Raw genomic sequence first — 22,731 nt, forward strand, 5'->3', positions numbered from 1 at the left:
TTTCAGTTCCTCCAGGAAAATTCCCAGTAGGGGAATAGCTGGCTTGAATGGGATTTCCAGTCCTAGTTTCTTAAGGAGTCTTCACACTGTTTCCATAATGGTTGCACCAGTCTATATTCCCACCAGCAGTGGAGAAGGGTTCCCTTTTCTCCACAGCCTCTCCAACATTTGTTGTTGGTTGATTTCTTTATGATAGCCATTCTTTATGGGGTGAGATGGTATCTGTGTTGTTTTAATTTGCATTTCACAGATGGCTAGTGATGTGGAGCATTTTTCATATATTTATTCGCTTCTTTAATTTCATCCTCTGAGAAGTATGTGTTCATTTCAGATGCCCATTTCTGGATTGGGTCTTTAAATTAAGGACCCTAATGTATTTTAGTTCTTTATAAATTCTAGAGATACATACTTCTTGTGATGACATACCAATTATTACCATACTGTCTCACAAGTGAAAGTTTTTTTTAATGGGTAATAAATGAAAAAAAAGACATAAGAAAAAGAAAAAAAGTCACAGAACTGTCCTACTATAATGCTGTATATGGTCAGATTTCTAAATTTCTGTGTAAAAATATGTGTTTATTCCTATTTTTGAAAATTTTTTTCTTCATATTCTATAAAGACTTAAAGTTTAACACATCAATACTTGAAGGAAAATACCTGTTCCACATTATGCCCAAGATGCTTGATATTTAGACAGATAGGGTAAACCAAACTGCACATGTTGCAGGGTAATAATAAGCTTCTCTTCTGGAGGGTTAACAACCTAAGTTTTCAGATCAAAAACTGGAGAAAAGGAAGGGCTGCAAGGTCAGCCAACATTTTGGCCCTAGCCTTTCAAGGTCAATGAAGACTGAGGACATAGCAGAATCTATACTGTAACATCATGTAACTCAGTTGTGCCCCAAATTTTCTGATCAAGGAGATTATGGAGCCACAGAGGAATGTGATTGATGATGTACAGTGTGCCTAAGGAGAGTCACATGGAGAGAAAACTTTCTCTCAGGCTTCCACAGAGAGCAAATTGGTCAAGCAATGGCTGTGACTCATCCACATGACTGACACTGACAAAGATCTACAAACTGCAGTACAGGGTTACAGGATAAATCCTGAGGGGAGTTGACTGACCTTATCAGATACAAAAATTACATTTCTTGTTATATAGATCTTGCTTTATCTTGGTCTTAACCATCCAGCTGAAAAGTATAACACGAGGTATACAAAGTAAAGCCATATTAATATGCTGAGCTGTAAAGGACTCTAGTCAACAACTTCTGCAGATAACCCACTACTATTGTGGACTGTTTGACTGTGTTGGATTGTTTTGCTGAATGAAAGCACCTATAGTATTTAGATGCCAATAAAATACCCATCTCTGACAGGACTAAACAAAAAAAGGGAATACAAAGGAATGACCATTTTGTATTTGTATATACAGAATAGTTGGGATAGATATACAGCTACTTTCACTTAATTCAATTAGAAGAAAGATTTGTACTAATAGTGCTTGTACAGGTTATCCTGTCTGCTTCTTGTACTATGATAACCACTAAGAAGATGACAATGTACAATGTATTAATTATTGAAACTGTCCCATTAATCAGCTTTGAAACTGTGTCATTGATATTTCTCAAAAAACAAAATAAAAAAATAAGAATCTGAAGAAACAGCAGCTGGACAGGCAGCTCATTTCCCTTGAGACTGGACCAGACTGGAGGAAGCCTGTCATTGTCAAGGGGATATAGAGATGGACCTCCACAAGCCAAGGTCAGGACATTAGAGATATGCAGATGGAAGCATTAACCAGGGCATGACAATACCAAGCTAACCCACAGCAGGGACAGTTAAGACCACGCCCAAGAGAACTTCCTGGTCCTCTGAGACTTCACTTGAAACTCAGCATTTATTACACTGTACAATTCTTTCTTTTTTTAAAAAAAAGTGTTTTTGGTACAGGGTCTCACTGCGCAGCTCAGACTCGCAGTGATCCTTCTGTTTTCAGCCTCCCCAGTGCTGGGATTACAGGCATGTACCACCATGCTGGGTCTTGGTGGCCGGTTCCGTGCACCTGTGGGTGGGGCTGGCATGGCCTGTAGTACTGGGAATTGAACCCTGGTCCCTGTGCTTGCCTAAGCAGGTGCTTAGTCTGCTGAGCTATCTTGCCAGTCCTTATACTGTACAATTCTTTCCAAGTTTACTATTTCTGTCCCTAGACTGGATGTCAAGCTGCCGAAGGATGGGGACCTGATGCTCTCTGTATTCACAGCAAGGTGCTTCCTGTGTACAGAGCCATTCGCCGCTCTCATGGTTACAGATGCCCAGCAACTGCTAATGGAATTTCTGGACTTCTACTTTTTTGCTTGGATCAGAAAAATGGTTTCTTAAGAAGCCAGAAGGCTCAATGATGCTCTCCACAGACAGTAGAACTGTGTTGGCTGGTACTTATCAGAGTTCTGGGAATGCGGCTGAAAGGATTCTTTTGAGGACCTTTATCTCCTTGAAAGGAATTCTGGCTTCAAACATATTGTCTCCTTACCAACGGGTACAAAGTTACTGTGCAGCAATATAACCACAAGGTGGGAAGCAGCAGCAACAAGAAAAGTCCTTGATAATTTGCTTATAATCACCCATTATTAATTACAGGCTCGTTATAGACTACATAAGGAGGAAGGAGAAGGCCTACATTGGTAAGGGAGTGAAGCCAGTTTGGGATTTTTCTTTCTGAACATTCAGAGAGCCCCACAGCAGAAATGCAATCAGCCAGTGTGGAAAGAACCTGCAGAGAGACCCTTCCTCACGGTCCACACTGCTGGTTTCCAAAGCAGAATGGGATGAGTGGACATGAGACCAGTGGGCAGAACTCTATGGTGCCAGGCTTGGGCACCAGCTCTCATCTCCTTGTCGCTGCTGAGGGTGATCAGCTCTTGTGAGCAGCTACCTGTGAGTCTCAGGCTCTGTGGGGCAGCTGGTGGAGTGAGGACAGCGGAAAGCCGGAAGGGAAGACGCTTTTCTGGAAAAGGCTGAAATACAGCACGCCACAGCTCTGGGACAATCACATTCTCAGGAGGAGCCCCCATACTCTTAAAAACATCATGGAGGCAGCTCTGCTTCTCCTAGATTATGGCAAGAAAAGTAAGGTGCCATGACGTCACACCCACAGAGGCTGCCAAGGAGCCGGCAGCGTGGCTGAAGCCCCTGCTCTCCGCACACAGCTGCACGCACATGACTGAAGCTGCTTTCCTCACCAAGCAGAGCAGCTGTGTGAGAGAAATTTTAGATATCATGTGGAAGGCCACACAGAAGCAAAACACAGGGCTCCCAGGGGCTTGGTTATGTCAAGAAGCACCAAGGCCCAGTGCTACTTTCGGGGAGAGGTGGCCTCAACAGGAGAGAGTTTCTTGAGATGATTAGAACAGACGTCCCGGAGGAAGAGGACTACACAGAAGCTATGCACAGAGAAGCGAGCCGTGCCAGTGGCTTGGCATGCTCCAGTCATACAAAGCCATTGGAGGGCCATGATTCTGGAAAGCTGGGGTAGTGGGAAGAGGTTAGGCACACAACCTGTTAAACCCTGAACACTGTGAGTTGTTGTTCAAAGGAGAAAAGCTGACTCCCAATCCACCCTCCCTGATTTTTGGAAAGTACACACAGACAAGAGTGTCGTACAACATTAAAGCTTTGTTTTACACAAAACTGTTGCTCAACAGTAGATTTATACGAAGGAACAGAATTTTAAAACAAACAAACCACCATTATTCATCGCAGCTTGCTCAGCCAGTGGCTTTCTTCACTCCTTTGGCTACTCCATTAGATATTTTTGCTTGGACTTTCCCTCCCCTCATCCTGGCAGCTCATTGATCTTCAGTTTGCATCATCACAGTCTGTGGGAAACAATGCAAGCTACTTCTGTAGCTTATTGCTGCTTACGTGGTTCTTGGACATTGTCCATTTAATACTTGTGAGAAAGACATAAAAACACAGACACGTACATGGCGTTTTAATCTGAGAGCATAGTACTATGTCTCTGGAGAACTGGCCCTACAGATGCAAGAGAATACTTTCATTATTGTAAAATAAGACAGGTGGTGTTTCAGATTGACACACCTGGAACAGGTAATCAAAACTTATACTCTTTAATATAAATTCCACATTAAGGTTTCTAGTCTATATTTTCAATAACAGTAACTTGGTACATTAAATTAATAATGGAAATTTTTCTTATTTTCAATGTGGTTTTAGAAGTGGTCTTTAATGAGTTCTACATTGTTTCCTCAGCCCATTCCAACCAGGAAGCATTTCTTGATGTGCACAAGGTACAACTGGTCAGAACTTCTTTTATTGAGTACCTCATCACTTATGTCAACTATGACAGTTACAAAAAAACCATGTATGGGCTCTTTATATAAGAACACATTCTAATCCTCTATGACCATCATTTCCTGCTGCATCTAAAAAGTCTTTGCAAATCTGTCTTCAAATATTCTTTAGCCTTTGGGAGAAAACCTCAACTCCATGGATTTATATGTCAATTAACTTAAAGGAGAGACTGGTGACTTCAGCTTTGATGGCGTGGGTTCAGATTGGTCATCAGGTCTTTAAGGGTGAACATAACTAATCTGGCCACTGAGGCCAAGCATAACCTACCAGAAAGATCTCAGCTTACACCAGAATTGAGTGGAATATTTTATTGAAGGCAAGCATATAGAAAACATCCAAGTTCCCAACTCTCTTCCCCGTATTTTATCAAGGTTTTGATGATCTACTCTCTTGAAAGGTATAACATAGTTAAATCTAGATTTTCAATTTAGCAGCACTTCATAAGAATGTGCAGCTCAAACTGTTCTCTCTCTCTTGCCTGTGCTAGGAAAATTAACTTGCATGTCTGCCTGTTCTCTCTCCCTTCCTTTGATTTTTCTGTTGTGGAATCATATTTTAAATAAGAATGCAAAGGCTACCTGAATAAGTTTTAAAACATTTGTCTCCAGGCCAAGGAGGAAGGGAATCTTCATGCCATTGCTGCACGGAGCATGGGGCTCTCAGGGGAGTGACCTGCTGAGTGTCCATTTCCAAGGACAGCATCTCAGAAGTGGAATAGAAGCTCCAGCAAATGTGACTTTAAATGAAATTCTAGAAAATGTGTATATTTTCATGTGCTAAAATGGGCATGCTATGTCATGAGAAGTCACAAGGACCAGAACAAACAGCCTTAGATTTTGCTATTTATCCATCCCTTAAAAATAATATTGATCCCTTTTCCTAGGGCAAGCATGAACATTCAGTTTGTAAGTCTGGATGGACTAAGCAGAAGTCAGAATCTATTTACTGGCCAGATATTGAGAGACAGGTCTGAGAGACGGTGTGCACTGTGGCAGCTGGCCCCCAGCATACCCACCCTAAGTCTGACCTTTGTTCTAATGGCTCTTTGCCCAAGAGGTGACATCTACAACTTCGCTCTCTTGAAATGAGCCTGGCTCACAAAGACGGCTGTGTCCAAAGTGACATCGTGCCATATCAGTGTCTGCTTCCTTTTCCTTGAGACATGTGCTTTAGAAAGACCTAGCTATGACATAAGAAGTCTGACTACCCTGAGATTACCACACTGTGAGTAGAAGCCCAAGCCATGTGGAGGGGCTGTGTGGATTTTCAGAGATGCCCAGTGAATCCCCACCATTGTATTCACTGCAGGTGACCAGAACCCAAGGGTGGGAAGAAGCTGCTTTTAGATTATTGCAATCCCAGCTACCATCTGACTCAAAATGCATGGAGGACCAAGAGCGAACACTGGCCAGCTGAGTCTAGACCCCCAACAGGACATTGATAGATAACCTGTAAACTGTTTTAAGCTATTAAATTTTGAGGTAGTCTATAAGGCAGGAAAAAAAAAAAAACAACCAGAGCATACCCTGGATTCTTAATCACCACAAGATATATTTAGAACTTCCAATGGTAAACATAAGTTGAGGAGGCAGAACTGTGCTCACCCTGCTCATCACTGTAGTGAGCACAAAGAGCACAGTGCAGCAGTGAAGCCTGAATTCATGTTGAATGGATGGTTTGAACAACTTACCTGTGCTCAGGTGGCTAAGGACTCAGAAACTCTCTTAAATAATCCATCAACTGACTAAGTCCTGCCTTTGTGAGTCAAGCAAAACACAAAGGGAGGGTAACGGGAAGGTAGAGAGAATAGCTACGTATGTGATTATAACTCTGAATCAGGTGGCTGTCACCCGATAGCTGACATGATGGTACAAGGACGTCATGGTGTTGGTGCTCTTTCTTCCCTTTCTGAGATGGGCGAAGCCACCCTTCTTTGGATGAAGCAACTTTTCTAAAGTTAAAAAGCTAGACAAGGGATTTGAGTCCATGTTTGTACAATTTGAAAGTCTTTTAACTACAGTCTTCCAGGAAACTAAAACAGGAATGAAAAAATAATAATTTGGAAGAGGTAACCTCCCCCACCTGAATCTTACACAAGAACTGACACCCCAGAACCTCTTTTACGACATAAAGCCCAGGCCAACTCCAGTTAATGCCACAGCCATGACTTCAAACCAACAACTGACGCCAAAGAGCTGACACTTAAGAAACAGAAGTCCAGGCGCACACGTTCTGTTGGCAGTGAGGCGCAGCTCTAGAATCACGACACTGAAGAGATGATCTGAAGGTGAAGACAGCACCCGGGGGAAGAGCAATCGCACATAGACCTTTTTTTTTTTTCGGAATCAGGGATTGAACTCAGGCCCTTGAGCTTGCCAGGGAAGCACTTATTCTACTGAGCCATCTCCCCGGCCCCTTCCACATAGATTTTTAATGGCTCTCTACATTGCCTACTTGAATATATTGCCCTCCTCCAGAACTGCTCTATTATACTCACTCCACGTTTCATTGTTTCAACAGGGAAGTGGGGTGTCACAATGCGCTCAGTCACCAGACAGTCTGGTTATTTCACTGAACAATTTGAATGTCAACACATTGGTGGACATGAGAGGGAGAGGGGAAGTGACTCACAGCCAAGGTCTGGGTGTCTTACTATCAAGGACTGACCACTCAAGAAGTGCTTTCTTAAAAGTATGAAGTCGAAATATAAGAAATAAAGCCATGCTGTTAAGTTGAGCTGTGGGGGACTCAGGTCAATAATTTCTGACATTGCCAGTTAAACAGAAGACCCAATGCTATTATGGGCTACTGGACTCTTTTAGAATATTTTGCTGAGTTTACACACCTATAATATTCAATAACGGAACTTAGAAAAAATGGTGTATACCGATGAATGTCCATTTTGTATCTGTGTATTCAAAGAGGTTGGGATAGATATATAGTTGCATTCTCTTATTGAATAGAATGATTTGTTCTAATGGTGTTTGTAAATAGCATCTCAAGTCCGCATCTTGTATAGCAATTAACCACTAAGAAGAATATATGCAGTGTATTATTTGTTGAAACTGTACTTCCGATTTGATGTGAAACTCTCTCATTGCTATCTGTTTATCAATAAAACTTTGAAAAAAAAAAGTCCCTGGAAAAGACAACTCACTCAGACCACACTTCTGTCCCTCTCTTGGATAGAAGCTTTCTTTCCCCCAATAAATATATTCTGTTCATAACCTCCAAAAAAAAAGAAGTGCTTTCTTACAGGATGCTTTGGGTTTCTCATAAAAAAGAAACCAGATGACATTTTAGCTTGTGTGTGATTTACTTCACTTACTGCTATGGTCTCAAAGTGCATCCATTTTCCTACAAATGATTCAAGCTTACCCTTCTTCATGGCACAGTAGTACTCTACTGCAAGTAAATACCACATCTTAAAAAAATCCATTCATTTTTTTGAAGGACCTCTAGTCTACTTTCAAGATTTAGCTTTTATGAGGGATGACAGAAGAAGGAGGGCAGGGAAAGGGAATGAAGAAACGATTTAAGTTTCATTATATACATCTACCAACTCTCACATAAACGTAAACATTATGAACTACAAACAGGTGTCAAAAAATGCACACAAAGGTTAAGAGCTTGGGTTTGGCTAAGTTTATTAGGTGACAGGAGGTAACACTGCATTTCTGTAATGAGAAAACCACTGCTCAGCCCTATTGCAAGTTTCTGATCTAACCAAATACGCTTTTTCAATTCTGAGAAGAAAAATGCCTCAATCAAACGGATTAACAAGACCGGCAGAGAAAGACAGATCTACATGACAGAAACATATGCATTCTCAACCCAAAAGGCTAAGGAAAGGATTCAAGTCAAGCGAACACCATCCGTAGTCTCTTACCTTACAACCTTTTAAAGTATTAGTTTCTCAAACATTGGAAAAACAGAATCTCCTCATTCTCCAGATCTGCTAGGAAGCAGCTGTAGTGTCGCAGGGATGTACAACCGTCAGGGTTAATTCAAGTTCACGCCGCAACACTCCTGGGCATCTTTTATCACTTTTAGCGGAGCAGGGACTACTAAGACCGGACCCCGAGGATCACGCATTTGCAGTGCAAGCAAGTGGCCACTAGGTGGTGATATTGTGGGCTTCGGGAGCCATGATGGACCCGTCTGGCCTGACATCTTTAAGGGAGTCACACACATTTCTTCTACTAAGATGTTAATCGCAGAAATTACAACTATTCTTTATAACATGTCAATGTTGAAAGGCATATTCCTGCCAAAAAGCTTCTTGCATGTCTGGTGTCTTTTAAACTTACATTAACTCTGTATGGTTGACTTCTAATTCTATTGAGGACGATCTACAAATGACGACAAAATGGAAGGGTCAGAGCCTGGATAAAATCAGCCTATCCCCAGTGCCTCTGGCTTGTTTTCAAGGCAGATGAACAAGAAGAACATAACACTGTTTCCAGTATTTAAGACTAACCTCTATAATTACATATTTAAAGTTGAAGCCACAGACCAGTGGCTCTACACGGTGGTTCCATGTGCAGTAGGGTTCTGGGTTAATTCTGGGCTCACTGTTTTTAAAGCCTAGTTAGCTGTACAGGAGAAATGCACCTACGTTATTTAAAAGAAGCGAGTGACCTTTCCAGAGTTAGACATTATCTCCAAAGCTACATATTGTCTAAAACCCGTTCTGCAAAACACTCTCAGAAAGCAATTTCAGTACTAGGTTCTTCCATCTCACAGAAGACAAAAACCGAGTTGAAGAGGAGTCATGTGATAGAAACTGCAAGCAACTGTGGCTGAAAACTTTGCCCTGTAGCATGCCAAAGAGGAAGTGGTGGCTGGGCCAACAACTACTTGGAGCAATTTATCATGACAATAACTGTTATGCAAGATGCAGAGCTTAATACTGTTTCCATAAAGCACTCAAATATTTGTCATCACAAGTTTTAAAAAATTACAGTTGCAACTTTGTTGGTATTTCCGTGGAAAGTAAGTAAGTGGGTTCTCGACTAGAAGTCCAGGGCAGGATCCCTGAGGTTAAGCGGCTATCCCAGGCCATGGCAAGCAGGGCTGCCGTTCTCGTGGGGCTTTAGATGATGAGAGGAAAATGCTTGTCTGTATTTCTCCAGGGGTCTTGGCACATAGAGAAAATAAGGGATTTTTCTAATTTATTGGATGGCGCAGGACAATACCAGGGTAGAGATCAGACTGAGGAAGTTACGGAAACCTTCAGATTTGCTTTTCTTATCTGGAAAGTTAGAAATAACAGAATCTGCCCCCAAAAGGGTTTCTGTAAAGTTTAAATGAAGCACTGGGTGTCAACTGCTAAGTCACATGGCCGCCCTTCGCCTCACCACCTGCCCTGAAAACTTAGGCGTAAAACTCACTGGGTTGGTGTTTCCGCAGTCTGTGGCGGAGGTGGGGGATAACAATGCTCTAAACAAAGCAACTGTACATTTGAGTGCTTTGTAGCTTGCGTGCTGGGTTCACATGGACAGTAGGTCAGTCGCATCTTCATAACGCTATGGCGCAGTAATACAATATTCTCATTCTGTGACAAGAAAGTTGTTCAGAGAAATTTGTAAACATTCCTGAAATCACTAAGAGAAGCAGGGAAGTCAGTAGTCAAAGTCAGGTCTTCTCACTTCAAGCACGGTGTCTTTCCACTCAGAATACCACTCAAAATACACACACATCCTTTTTTTGTTGTGTCTACAGTTAGTAATTGTTTTGTTGTGCAATTAAGAATTTGTTAAAGAGATAGATCTCATGGTAAGTGTTTTTAGTACAATAACGAGAAACTGTTATCATATGTGTTAAGATCAAGTATCGTTTACAGAAAGAATATGATAAAATATAAACTCTTGTATTTGAAAAAACTTTTAGGCCAAAAATATAGTGAGAACTATGACAGGAAGAATAAATTGTGGGGTTATGTACGGTTCAGCATCAAGAATCCATCTATAGAAGTTACTAATACTCAACTTCTGGGGAACACAATAGTGTCCTTCTAGGTTTTCTGAAATAAGCCAATGGTATATGAATGGTATATGGATAGGGAAAGTCTCATGAGCCAGAAAGTGTGTACCTAGAGTCCAACTCACTCGTCACCTGCTTCTTACTTACAGAAGGGGTTATGATAACTGCAGCTCCAGAATCTCATCCACAAACTCTGAATACAGGCCTGAGGAACAGGGCAGGAGGAGGCCCCCACCACCACCAGCTTGGGGTGGGCCCTCATTATTTTTTAATGCATAATGTGAATAGAGGGCTTGTGATGTCAGTTTAAGGTATAGTTCCTGTTCCACTAAAGAAATCAATGAGTCTGGTCTCCTGAACTAGGGGTGTGCGTGCGTGCATGGGTGCGTGTATGTGCGTGTGCGTGCATGCATGCATGTGTATGTATGTGTGTGTGTGTGTGTGTGTGTGTGTGTGAATATCTGCTGCTGTTGTATAGAGGGCCTCGAAGAATGAACATTTATTTTCACTACCCTCCAAGCCCAACTACTACCATCTCCCACTTCCATGTAGCTCTGAAATGTTTAAAAATGGAGATAAAAGCCTTTCCAGAATTATAAGTTAAGGCTTTAAATGCAAACATTCATTGAAGAGTCAGATTTAACAATGGTCATGAAACATAAACCTCTGATTTTTGGTTCTGCCCTGCTGTTAGGTACAGAGGATGTTGTATGTCTAGACAACATAGGCCCTAGAGCCTCACTTTCTTGCTGTATGTCTGTGTAGGTGTGCACGGAGGCATCTGTGTGGCAGAAAGTTAGGAGGTCCAGCATGAAATGGAAAACTTGATTGTGGTAACATGGAGGAAAAGAAAATGAACAGGCAAAGCATCTTATACCTCAGAGCCGCCTCCTAGCCATTCCTGTTTCAAACACCACAAGAAAGTGAAGTCATCAACAGTAAGCAAGATGATTGGAACCAGTCCAGGAGGAGGGGAAAAAACTGAGGGGTGTGACAGCGTGTGTGTGTGGGACTGTGCTGTCTGTCACCGCTGAAACACTTCTTCCCCTTCCATGCACTGGCTGGGAGGAGTCCATCCACTAGAGCTGCTGTGGTGAGATGCGGAGGCGGCAGTGGAAGGTCGTAAGGAGAGCAAGCGAGAGGCAAAGGAGAAGGAAACAGGAGGGACTTTCAAATCTCCTTCTAAATTGTCCCCTCCAATATGCAAAGACAGGAAAGAGGCTGCGAGTGAGAGTATTCAGGTTTTAATTGTGTAGAAATTTAATAGAAGGGTCTGGATTCAGGAGGCTGCGGGACCCCGGGAAGCACAGTAATGAAGGAAGAGTGAACAGAAAGCAGTCTTGAAAACAACTGAAGTGTGATTGCAGTCCAGATCCATGTACTATTAGATTCAGAAATGCAGAGCTCATGTATGTGAAGGCTGACTGTACTGCAATTCAGTATTTCCAGTGTGGTCACTTACATTATCTCTCCTATTTTACAATAAATATAATCCCAAACAAATAACAATTTGCATGTATCTGCATATAAACACAATATAAAAGAGTGACATCTATCCTACCCTATTTAATGTATTGCCAACATACTTCATTGCCCAATTTGTATGGTGCCAATCTTCCAAGTAGAAATGCCTTCAGGGCAGGTTTGGCTGGCTTGAGTTGTGGGGATCGAACCACAGCAACCTGAGCCTGACTGCTTTGTTGAAGCAGCCACTTAAAGAACTGAGCTAAGGGCCAGGCCCCCGACACTTCTCCTGAGTGGCATCTTTTCACATTTAAGAGTAGTTTCTTCCATCATTCATAGTATTTCCCTTTTCTTTATTTTTTCAATATCTAAGAACTCTTTCATATTAGGTAGCTTGGTCTTTGGTTGTGATCCAAGCTACAAATGCAGGACTATGACAGTTTCTATTATTATACCAAGGAAGCATAAAATATTTAATGTTTTGCTAAACTTTTAAAACAAAAAGATGCTGAATTTTGTCAAATGTCTTTTTAAGCATTTAGTGCTAAGCAATGGCTATATGAATGTTCTCCTTAGATCTATTAATAAGGATGGGTTATATTAATAGACTTCCCAGTAGCATATCATCTTCCTATTCCAGGAATGAATTCCATTAGGTCATCAAATAGGCTATTAGGTTGATTTAGAATCCTAAAACTGTAGCTAGATTGGTCCAAAGTTTTCATTTCTTTGCTTTTCTGGAGGGTAGTATAATTATTTTTGGATATATTAGTATTACATGTACATTACAAAGAATTGAGACTTCTCTTTGCAAAACTTTGCACTGAAGAGAAAGAAAAGAAAAGAAAAAGAGAACTGGTGTCATTAAAAAGAAAGCCTCAGGCCTGGCCAGATAGCTCAGTGGATTAAAGTGCCTGCTTAGACAGATTCAGAGACCAGGGTTTGATCCCAGGTGTGCCATGCTGGCCCCGCCCCCAAGGTGTGCTGAAGTGGCTACTGAGACTGGGCATGGTGGTGTGCTCCTGTAATCCCTGCACCTGTGAGGCTGAAAACAGGAGGATCAGTCCTAGTCTGATCTGTGTAGTGAGACCCTATAGACCCTGTACTAAATACACTAAAAAAACTCTCGTAGATACTGGCCCAAAATAAAGAGTGAGGATTTCAGTTTAGGATGGAGGAAGTAGTACGAGTTGGATGGACGGGTTGGGGAGAATGAGTTTGGGGGGAGAGAGAGTAGGGACAGAGGAAAAGAAAAATATACTTTGGAGGGAAAACATGAACTCTTCATAGAAATTGCTGGCGGGGGGAGAGGAGAGATTCAAATAAGGGCATTTAACAAGCTTCTGACAAAATACTTTCCCTACCTTCTGTTCTGTTACTTTAGTGGCCCAGAACAACAGATTATCTTAATTTTGGCCATTTCCTGGCACTGGACATCATCTCTGCTGGTCTTTTCTGAAGTGTGTGCCCTCATCCCTCTTCTTTCCTGTGACCACAAGCTCTGTGAAGAATATAAGAATTAGCTGGGGAGATAGCTCAGCAGTCTAAGTGCCTGCCTGGCAAGTGCAAGGACCTGAGTTCGATCCCCAGTACAACACATTATGCCAGCCCTGAAATTGGGCATGGTGGTACACTCCTGTAATCCCAGTGCTGAGGAGGCTGATACAGGAGGATCACTATGAGTCTGAACTGCATAGCAAGACACTGTATCTAAATAAATAAATAAATATTTAAAAAAGAATATAAGAATTATCTTGTCTCCCACGTCTCACCATCTAGATCATTGTTAAAGCTGAAATAATGAATCAGACAGTTTATTTCTATCATTTTTGACAGTTAAAGTGAGGAGATTATCTAATGACCTCTTGCTCTGCAGCTTAGAGGTTCAGCTGTGGTTCTTGACCTACGAGTTTATTAAGAATGGATTACATGCCAAATTACATGGCAGGAGCTACAGATTAAGAGTGGAACACATGCATCTGCCCATATACCCTTCCATATCTGGGAAGCCTGATCACACACATGCAGTACAGGCCAAAAATGCACCTCACCAGATCCTAGCATGATTTACCAGTTTTGAAAAGATCCAAACAAAAAACTCAAGGAAGAAATAGAAATACTGTCTAAGGACTTTACATTATTCAGAATCTTTGTTCATTAATTGAAAAAAGTCATTGTTAACTCTATCATGAGCCAGGCTGAGCCTATACGATGCAGGAAGAACAAAATAAATAGGGCCAGGCAGAAATAGCCCCAGATGTCACGGGGTAGCAAGTTGCTCAAAACTATAATTATAGTTGCATTCAGTGCTGGAAATCAGATGTATTTGCTTTTAACTTGGCATGCAGTTTTTCTGATAGTAAGAACACCTATAATCTTGGCTGATCACAGAAACCTAGAAGGCACTTTGAGAACTTAGTACCAGAAGTGCTCACACAGATTCATTTTGAATTTGGCACTATGCATAGGTAGCAGGTAAAATGAATGGAAAATGAGATAAGACCTTGTGTAAGACCACGGGAGAGTGCTGGTCTTTCAGCTAGTTTAGGTTCCAGCCCTCCCTGCCAAAGCTATAAATACAAATGACCAATTTAACAGCATGAAAAGACCACCTACAAGATCTATACCTGGGTTCTAATCAGCTGCCATGTGCCTCCTTTCAATTATAGGGTCCCTGCCATGTTTATGGGGACTTTAAATGTGAACATCACATTTTTCAAAGCTGTATCATTATGACCCCGTTTGATCTGAGGGTGGGAAAGTGTGAGCTAACAGAAAAGGTGCCTATATAAGATTACTCTGAACCGAGCTAGCCGTAAGGGGGAAGCAACAAGAGCCCTCTGCAGGAAAGAACAAGAGAAAGAGTCACGGCTCAGCTAGCACAGGGACTGCAAGCCTGACAAGTGGTGCCATTAAAATTACTTTCAGTTATGCTCGGGCAATGAAATTACTTAAGAGTGAATATAATTGATTTGTCAGCACTCAGATATTTCGAGAAGGAAAGTAGGATAAAAGACAATAAGACGAACACATCATCTCCTCTTGCATGTGACAACAGGATATGATTTACAAAAGAAAAATTAAATAAACATGATCGTTAGAAGAACTGAATTACAGCATAAATTAATTTTAATCACGAACCAACAGAACACAGAGCATACGACTTCTCAGGCATAAAGAATGCAATTGCTTAATACTTTATGCGTGAGAAGACCCTTAAATTAAAAAATAAAAACCCTGTTCTTCTTGCCAAATAATCTAAATAAGCTCTGTTGTAGAAGTATATAAACATCTCATCTCAATAACTGTTCTAATTTGATACCCTGTGCTGGATACTGGGGTACTTCCTAAACTTCACCTCCTTTCCGTGGGCCTCGCCATTCAGTCTTATGACGTAAGCAGCAGCGTCAGACGTTTCCTCCAGCTCTGTCCCATGAGCACATCATCTTGACTGGAGTCTCTCGCATGGATGTCGAAGATGGTGTACCTGAAGTTCACCTTGTTTCCTGCCCTCCTAAATCTGATCTTCCTCATTCATCCATCTGGTTATCCAAGCGAACAAAGGAGAGTCATGCTTTCCTCCAATTTCACCTGGTGAGTTACAGTCCTCCTGACAAACCATTACCTCCGTCCTTTCCTTTCTCATTTTTACCACTATTGATTTTGCTCAAGCTCCTTGTCAGTCCAACATTTTAAAATTGCTGTTAATTGTAATGCATTTTTTAACAATGAAAAGCAAAGTGACCCCTGAGGGGGAAAAGCCATACATCAAAACAACCAATGTGACATGTCATTCCTGAGCACACTAGTTCTGAATAGTATCTGCTGTCCATCACAGGAACCAGAGCTTCTTTGGCAAGACACTGTGAGTCTGCCCTCCTTTTTGGTCTTGAGTTTGTTGTCACAAGTCCTGTAACTTGGTCGTACCAAGTCTCTTGCCAATCTGAGGTCTTCCTCTGCCTGGAATGTTCTTGACACAGCCTGCTGAGAATTCTTTATCCTTATTTTCTTCATCTGCACGAAAGACTGAGAGCCATGCTTATCTCGAGGACAGTCAGAGTGCTCCAGGTGATTTCACTCCACATACGATGCAGTGTAGAGAGTCACTCGGTGCACGGCACTTACTGTTGCCACCATTGTCACTGTCACCTCTCCTCTTTCACAAGTCTGCACAGATCATTACTTTTGCTGGAAGTCTTTCCTGACTTACCCCACACGTGTCAGGCATTCTCCTGCTCTGATGCAATGTCTAACTATAGTCCTACATGCTGCAGCTCCAAATTGATGAAACATTCATAGTTTAGCACTTCAGATGTTGGGACACATAATGTACATCATGGGTTAACTGACAGCAGTTTTCTTCCTGAATAGTGCTGGCTATTAGGATGTTTCTTACAATGAATGAGACATTTGATGAAATACTACATTTACCTATATGACAACTGCCATAAACATTTGATTATCCAGAAGAGTAATGCATGCTTATGGTAGGCAAAGAATCTTACATTCTCTATAAGCCAGTGGAAAATTCTAAATTAAATAGAAACTACAATCTGGGACCCTGAAAAATAGCCAAGAGATGTTTCTTCTCTATATACTGTGACTGGGTAAAGACCTGGTCCCTAATCCACATTATATCATTGTTAGTTAAAATGTGTTTATTGACCAGAGTCACTTCTGCAACCACAGGGTGTGGCTTAGTGCTGTGGCATGTAGTCACCAAAACAGCTCTAACTGGTGACCAATGGCCAGACGTGCCATGAAAATGAGCAGAGGGCTACTTTATGAAACTGCACCATGCTAACCAAGGTGGGGAAGGCAGGCAATAACATGAAGAAAGAAGCAGATGAAATGAGGAAAGCCTAGAGGCTGTGTCCAATTGAACTATAATATGAGCCACAAATAGTTAAGAATTTTTAGCAGTTACACTTAAAACATAGACAGATAAATTTATATAAATAATATATTTTATTTATGTAACTTAATGTACCTATTATCACTTCACCATAACAAATATGGGAAACTGGGCAGGAAATATTTGAGTCAACCTTTGAGTCCACCGCACCTCAGCCATGCACGGCCCCCTGCAGCCCTTTTCTGCCTTCTCAGACAGTACCATTCCAGACTGCTCTTTTCACAAATGACCTAAGCAATAAAGTAATAGGAAATAAAGTGATAGGAAAAGTGGGCTTTTTCACTCCCAAATACTGGGAATATTTAAGATCCCTATAGTATTATACATGTTCTTACAGTCCTCTGAACATACAGCCTTGAATACACATTAATAAGTGGTGACAGTGATCTTCAACTTGGGAACCACACTAGAATCACTTGAAGAGTAAAAATACTTTAAATTTTTTAAAAATTTTATTTATTTATTTATTTGGCACAGGGTCTCACTATGCAGTCCAACTTGTAGTGATCCTCTTGTCTCACCCTCTTCAGTGCTGGGATTAAAGACATGTGCCACCATGCCCCGTCTCAGCAGCTGGCTCATTGCACCCATGGGTGGGGCCGGCACTGCATTTGGTGCCAGCAATCGAACCCGGGTCTTTGTGCTTGCCAGGCAGGCTCTGAGGAGTAAAAATACTCTTGATGCCTGCTTCCACTCCTAGAAACACTGGTGGTAGGTCTAGAGTTCATTCTGGACATCCAGATTTTTTTAATCATCCGTGGTGATTCTAGTTATAGAAAAACAGAATCATCACTCCAGCACTTTCTCAGAACAGCCCTTTTCTTTGATCAGGAGTGTCTTGAAAAACCTAGTAGATGTAACTTCCTTTTCCAAGTATCAAAGAAGATTTTTAATATTCTATTTGTATTTCTTCCTTTTCAACAAAATAATGAGGGCCAGCAAGAGATAGCCCAGTGGCATAAGCACCTGCCTGGCAAGCTCAAGGTCCAGAATTCCATCCCCAGCACCAAAAACAAACAAACATAAAAACCAAAAGAATGAAATTCACAACATAAGTGTTTCTAAAGATGCTAGCTGGCCCAGTGAGGATAAGGACATTATAGCACACAGGTAGATAAGAGCCCCAAAATGTACCTTAGAGATTTTTCTACTTACAGAGTTACAGCAAGTAAAAATAAAAATGGAATGAAGATACATATACATCTCATTTCAAGTTAATTTTTACAAGTGTCAAAAGTGGTCACTATGAACTGGAGTCAGTAAAGTTCTCATGCTTTTCTTTAGGACATTAAGTTATATTTACATGGTAAAATTATAGAGCAATGCATTTACTACTTTGATAAATGCCATACAAGAGCCACCTAACTATGGTCGCATAGCACACAATGCTGGTATCTTTATCTGCCCTCAAGATGGTAGACTCATAGCTCAGCAGATTAAAGTGCCTGCTTAGGCAGAGTGCCATGACCAGGGTTCGATCCCCAGCTTGCAGTGCCAACCCCCTCCTGGGGTGCGCTGAGATAGTGATTGAGACTGGGCTTGGTGGTGCGTGCTTATAATTCTAGCACTTGGGAGGCTGAAAACAGGAGGATCACTGAGTCTGATTTGTGTAGTGAGACCTGCTATAACCTATATCCCCTGTACTAAATGCAAAAAAAAGATGGTAGACTTATAAAATCAGTAAAGAAATCACCTGCTTTGCTGACCCCCAATCTGCATAAGCTTTGCATGCATACTGTCAGTTAATATCTCCTGAGAATCCCCTTGAGCTCCAAGAAGAGACAAAAAGCTTGTCCTCTTGTAAAAATTGTAAAAAAGAAGAACATTAAAGGGTAGAAGATGATAAAATGGACTCCAGAGGTGACATAAAATCTCTAGGCCAATTCTATCTACACCGGATGTAATGACTCCAGGGAGATCAGCCAGACTGCAAGAGGCAATGGCCCCAAGCAGGAGTGGCCGCAGCACCGAAGATGTTCTGTGGGAGAAAGCCTCCTACCTTCCTGGAAGAACTCCTCTAGCTTGTCCTTGAAAGGCTGGAGATATTCCTTTGGGGACTCCTTGCACACCACCATCATCTGTTTTTCACTTGCTGTGGAGAGAAGCTCACAATTAGACTCCTCAAGAACATGTATTTGCTGAGCTCCTGCTGGGGATCAGGCTGTTCTATCCCTGGTGTCAGCTATGCAGGATGCTGTCATTCCCTGTTCATCCCAGCTCCAGGAGACCAGAATATTAGTTCATTCTAAAGGGAAATGCACTAACTTCAGTTTTCCTCCTAGAGGTGGAGGGACAACCGTCACCTGGCACAGGTAAAACATTTTGCTTTTCAGTTCCCTCAAAATAAAGAAAGGCAGAAACTACTTATGGACCAGCCCAAGTCATTAAGGGCCCTGGCCTTTTTTCTAGTCATGCTCTAATAGCAAAAATTGGTAAAGATTTTGTCAAAATTCACAGGCATGCAAGTTACCCACAACACCAAACTAGATTCCTCAGGCTACCATGCACACTGTAGCAGAAGCCCAGGATAGGAGAGAGATTCTCCTAGAAGCTGTTAGAGTAAACCTCTCAATTTGAAAACACTCAAATTCCAATAATTCTACCTTTATAGAACAATTTTTCAGGAACACAGATGATGTGAGTTATGCTTACAATTTAGCAACAGGATATAACTGAAGCCACGATAGTAATTCCTTCAAAGTTACTGCTCCTTGGCCAAAGCAAAGCTGAGAGCAAAACCTGTCTCTACAAAGTAGAGCTTCCACTCTTGCCTGAATTAAAGGGGTTGATTACTGCAGATCTCCTTCTGTACCGGATATAGTAATGGACCCTATGCCCATCAAATAGTTTGAGCTTTATAAAGGCATCCCATGGGGTTGTAAAGGTTTTATGCTTGCCTCAAGATCTTTCTGGCTTCAAGAGGGCTGTGGCTTCTTTCTTTCATCCACAAATATGGGACCCACCCTCCACTCCAGGCATGACATGAAAATTAAATGAGGTAACGCACGCGAAATGGTTTGCAGAATGCTGGCATTGCAGGGAGGCTCATAAATATTACTTGTTATTTATATGATTTAGTAAATAAATAAATTTAGTAAAATTGGTTGAGAAAATGTCAGAGTTGGGACAGCAAAGCAGTCATGGCTAGGGATTACACGGTGCAGATGCTACGGACTGGACTATATTCCAGGGAATCTATCCTAATGCAAATCTCCTATTTAGAACACAAAGGCAATGATTTTCATTCCTTTACTGAAGTTCTACCACCCATTGTGAGAATTTGCTGAAGAATGCAGGTCAACTCCAAGAAAAAGAGAAGCAAAGTGTGTGACTATTTCCCCAGGCCTCTGAGCCTCCTGGTTTTGAAATTAGAAACTGAAACCAGGACAAATGACAGCCCGCTCCACCGCTGTGCTCACAGGTCCTCTCTGCAGCCCTACAAAGTGGGACTCCCACGTGGCCTTTGGAATTAAACTTCTCTACACGATCAAAGGAGAGGGCAGCCCTCTGACTGTCTCCACACAGTCGCATGTTCCAGGGGCCAGGCAGCTCAGCCGCTCCAATTTATTAACTTGGCTTATCTGAGTTGTTTTCTAAGCAGACAAACAGGAGACCTGAAGACTAATTAATGATGACACTGGAGACTGGCAGTGCATAAAGGGAAGAGGTCACGGGTAGACTCACAAATGCCGCTCATTGTCCACCCAGAAGACTCCCACAACACGGCAGGACCACCAAAGTTGCCTCGGATGTTGGCGCTGCCTGCAGTTCCAGTGTCAAAAGCTGAAGCCACTCTAGTTTCTCTCCTTTTGTTTTTCTCTCTATAACACTTTTGACTACTAAAAAGTTACTTGTTGCTGAAGCTAGCTGCTCATAGGTAATCATGATGAGAGGGAAAATATTAAAAACCAATGTGTAATGAAACACTGGAGACTAAATGGGGAGTCTCACATGTACAGCTCAAGTGCTTGTGCAACATTTCACTCAAAATAAAGATTGGCCGGAAATGTTTTAGGATTTCACACAGCTGACCCCTAAGAACAAAGGAATAAAACACACTGAACCACTTTGAAAGTAAGAGCAAGTGAGAGGGTATAAAGGCAAGACCCAGATATAATTAATCAAAATCTAATAAATGTTTAATTACCTATGATTTACACTTAATTTAAAGATACATTTATTGTTTCTTATTTTTCATATACTTTATTCACTGGGAAAGTTATTTTATACCCCCAGACACCAAGGTTTTGATATATAAAAACTTTTGAGAACCCAAAGATACAGAAAAAAAGTATTTTCTGTATCAAACAAAATAGGCTGCCTAAAATATATACACATTTCTTTTATCTGTGTCATGGTTTAGATACAGAATGTTACCCCCAAGGCCTCTTTTGTTCACAGATGGAGACTCTGGAAGGTGACGGAATCACAGGGTGCTGCAGTTAAACGTGCTGTTGGGCCTACATGGGGGGACACTGCGGGCCAGACCCGGAAGGGTGCATCTGCCCCTTCCCCAGCTTCTCCCTTTTCTCCTGCCTTTCTGGCTGCCATGATGTGGGCTGCTGCCCTCCATATCCTCCTGTCTGGGCACCAGCCAACTACACACTGAGACCTTTAAAATCCACAAGCCAAAATAAACCTCTGCTCCTTGAGTTGTGAATGGTGGGTGCCGTGGATCAGCAGAGAAAGCAACGAAGACAACTCACCTAAGATGTTCAGGTGGCAAGAAGCCTGGCTTGCATGGCATATTGTTAATGGCTCTATGCTTTTAGTTTCAAGAAAGGTAAGAGGATAATATCTCCACAATTACTTGAATAACTGATATTCATAATACTTATCTATTTAATAAGTAAAATCACCACATTATAAATAGGCAAATCCTTTCCCAGTCAAACCACTTTTTTTTTTTTTTTTTTGGTGGAACTGGGGATTGAACTCAGACCCCTGTGCTTGCCACAGAAGCACTTATTCCACTGAGCCATCTCCCTGGCCCTCAAACCACTTTTAACAATTGCCAGTACCAAGCTGTAGCTCTGTAGTACAATTTCAAGTCAAGGACTGTGATGCTCCTTGCTTTGCCTTTGTTGCCCAGAATTATTTTTGCTATTCTAGGTTTCTTCTGGTTGCAAATAAATTTTAGGAGTGTTTTCGCTAGTTCTGTGAGGTTTGCTAATGGCATTTTGATTGGGGTTTCATTAAATCTGAACAACAATTTTGGGAATAAAAGTGCCATGTTGGTTCTTCCTACCCAAGAGCAAAGGGTATCTTTCTGTTTTCTGATATCCTTTTCAATCTTCTTTTTCAGAGTATGGTAGTTCTTTTAATATGTTACTGTCTTTGTTAGATTGGTCCTAAGTATTCCTTTTTTTCTTTTTTGGATACCTTTATGAAAGGTATGGCTTACCTAAATTTCTATCTCAGTTACTCTGTTATTTGTGTACAGGAATGCTGTTAATTTTTGAGTGTTGGCTCTGTATCCAACTATGTTACTGAATCTGGTTATTAAATCCAGATGTCTTTTTGTGGAGTGTTGGGGGTCTTCTATTTAGAGTATCTCATCATTTGAAAATAATGATAACTACTTCCTTTTCTATGTTTATTCCTTTTATTTCTCTTGTCTATTTGCTCTAGCTAATGTTTCCAGAACTATGTTGAATAAAAGTGATGATAGCACACATCTTCAGCTTGTTCTGGATTTCAGAGAGCAAGCTTTCAGTTTCTGATCATTTATTTTGATGTTGACTATTGAATTGTCACAGATGGATTTTATCAGATTGAGACAAGGACCATGCATTCCAATTTTATGTAGGGCTTTTATTATGCATAGATCTTTTGTCAAATGCTCCTTCTATATCTATTGAGATGGTAATAGATTTTTATCCTTCATTCTGTTAATATGGTATATTACATTTACTCATTTGTAAATGATAAATCATCCTTGCATCCATGGTATGAATTCTATTTTATCATGGTGTATAATCTTCTTGATG

General features: G+C 41.3%; 1 protein-coding gene across 1 annotated transcript in view; it reads right to left on the reverse strand.

The window, feature by feature from the left end:
* LOC101571550 (formin) overlaps positions 1–22,731 on the reverse strand; it is a 314,401-nt gene that overhangs the window by 90,154 nt on the left and 201,516 nt on the right. The window contains exon 12 of the mRNA XM_004643140.2: positions 18,741–18,833. Coding sequence (XP_004643197.1) covers positions 18,741–18,833 — 93 coding nt within the window. The remainder of the gene's footprint in view (positions 1–18,740; positions 18,834–22,731) is intronic.

This window comes from Octodon degus, unplaced genomic scaffold (genome assembly GCF_000260255.1).
Source record: "Octodon degus isolate 3935 unplaced genomic scaffold, OctDeg1.0 scaffold00166, whole genome shotgun sequence".
In the NCBI taxonomy this organism is placed as follows: Eukaryota; Metazoa; Chordata; class Mammalia; order Rodentia; family Octodontidae; genus Octodon; species Octodon degus.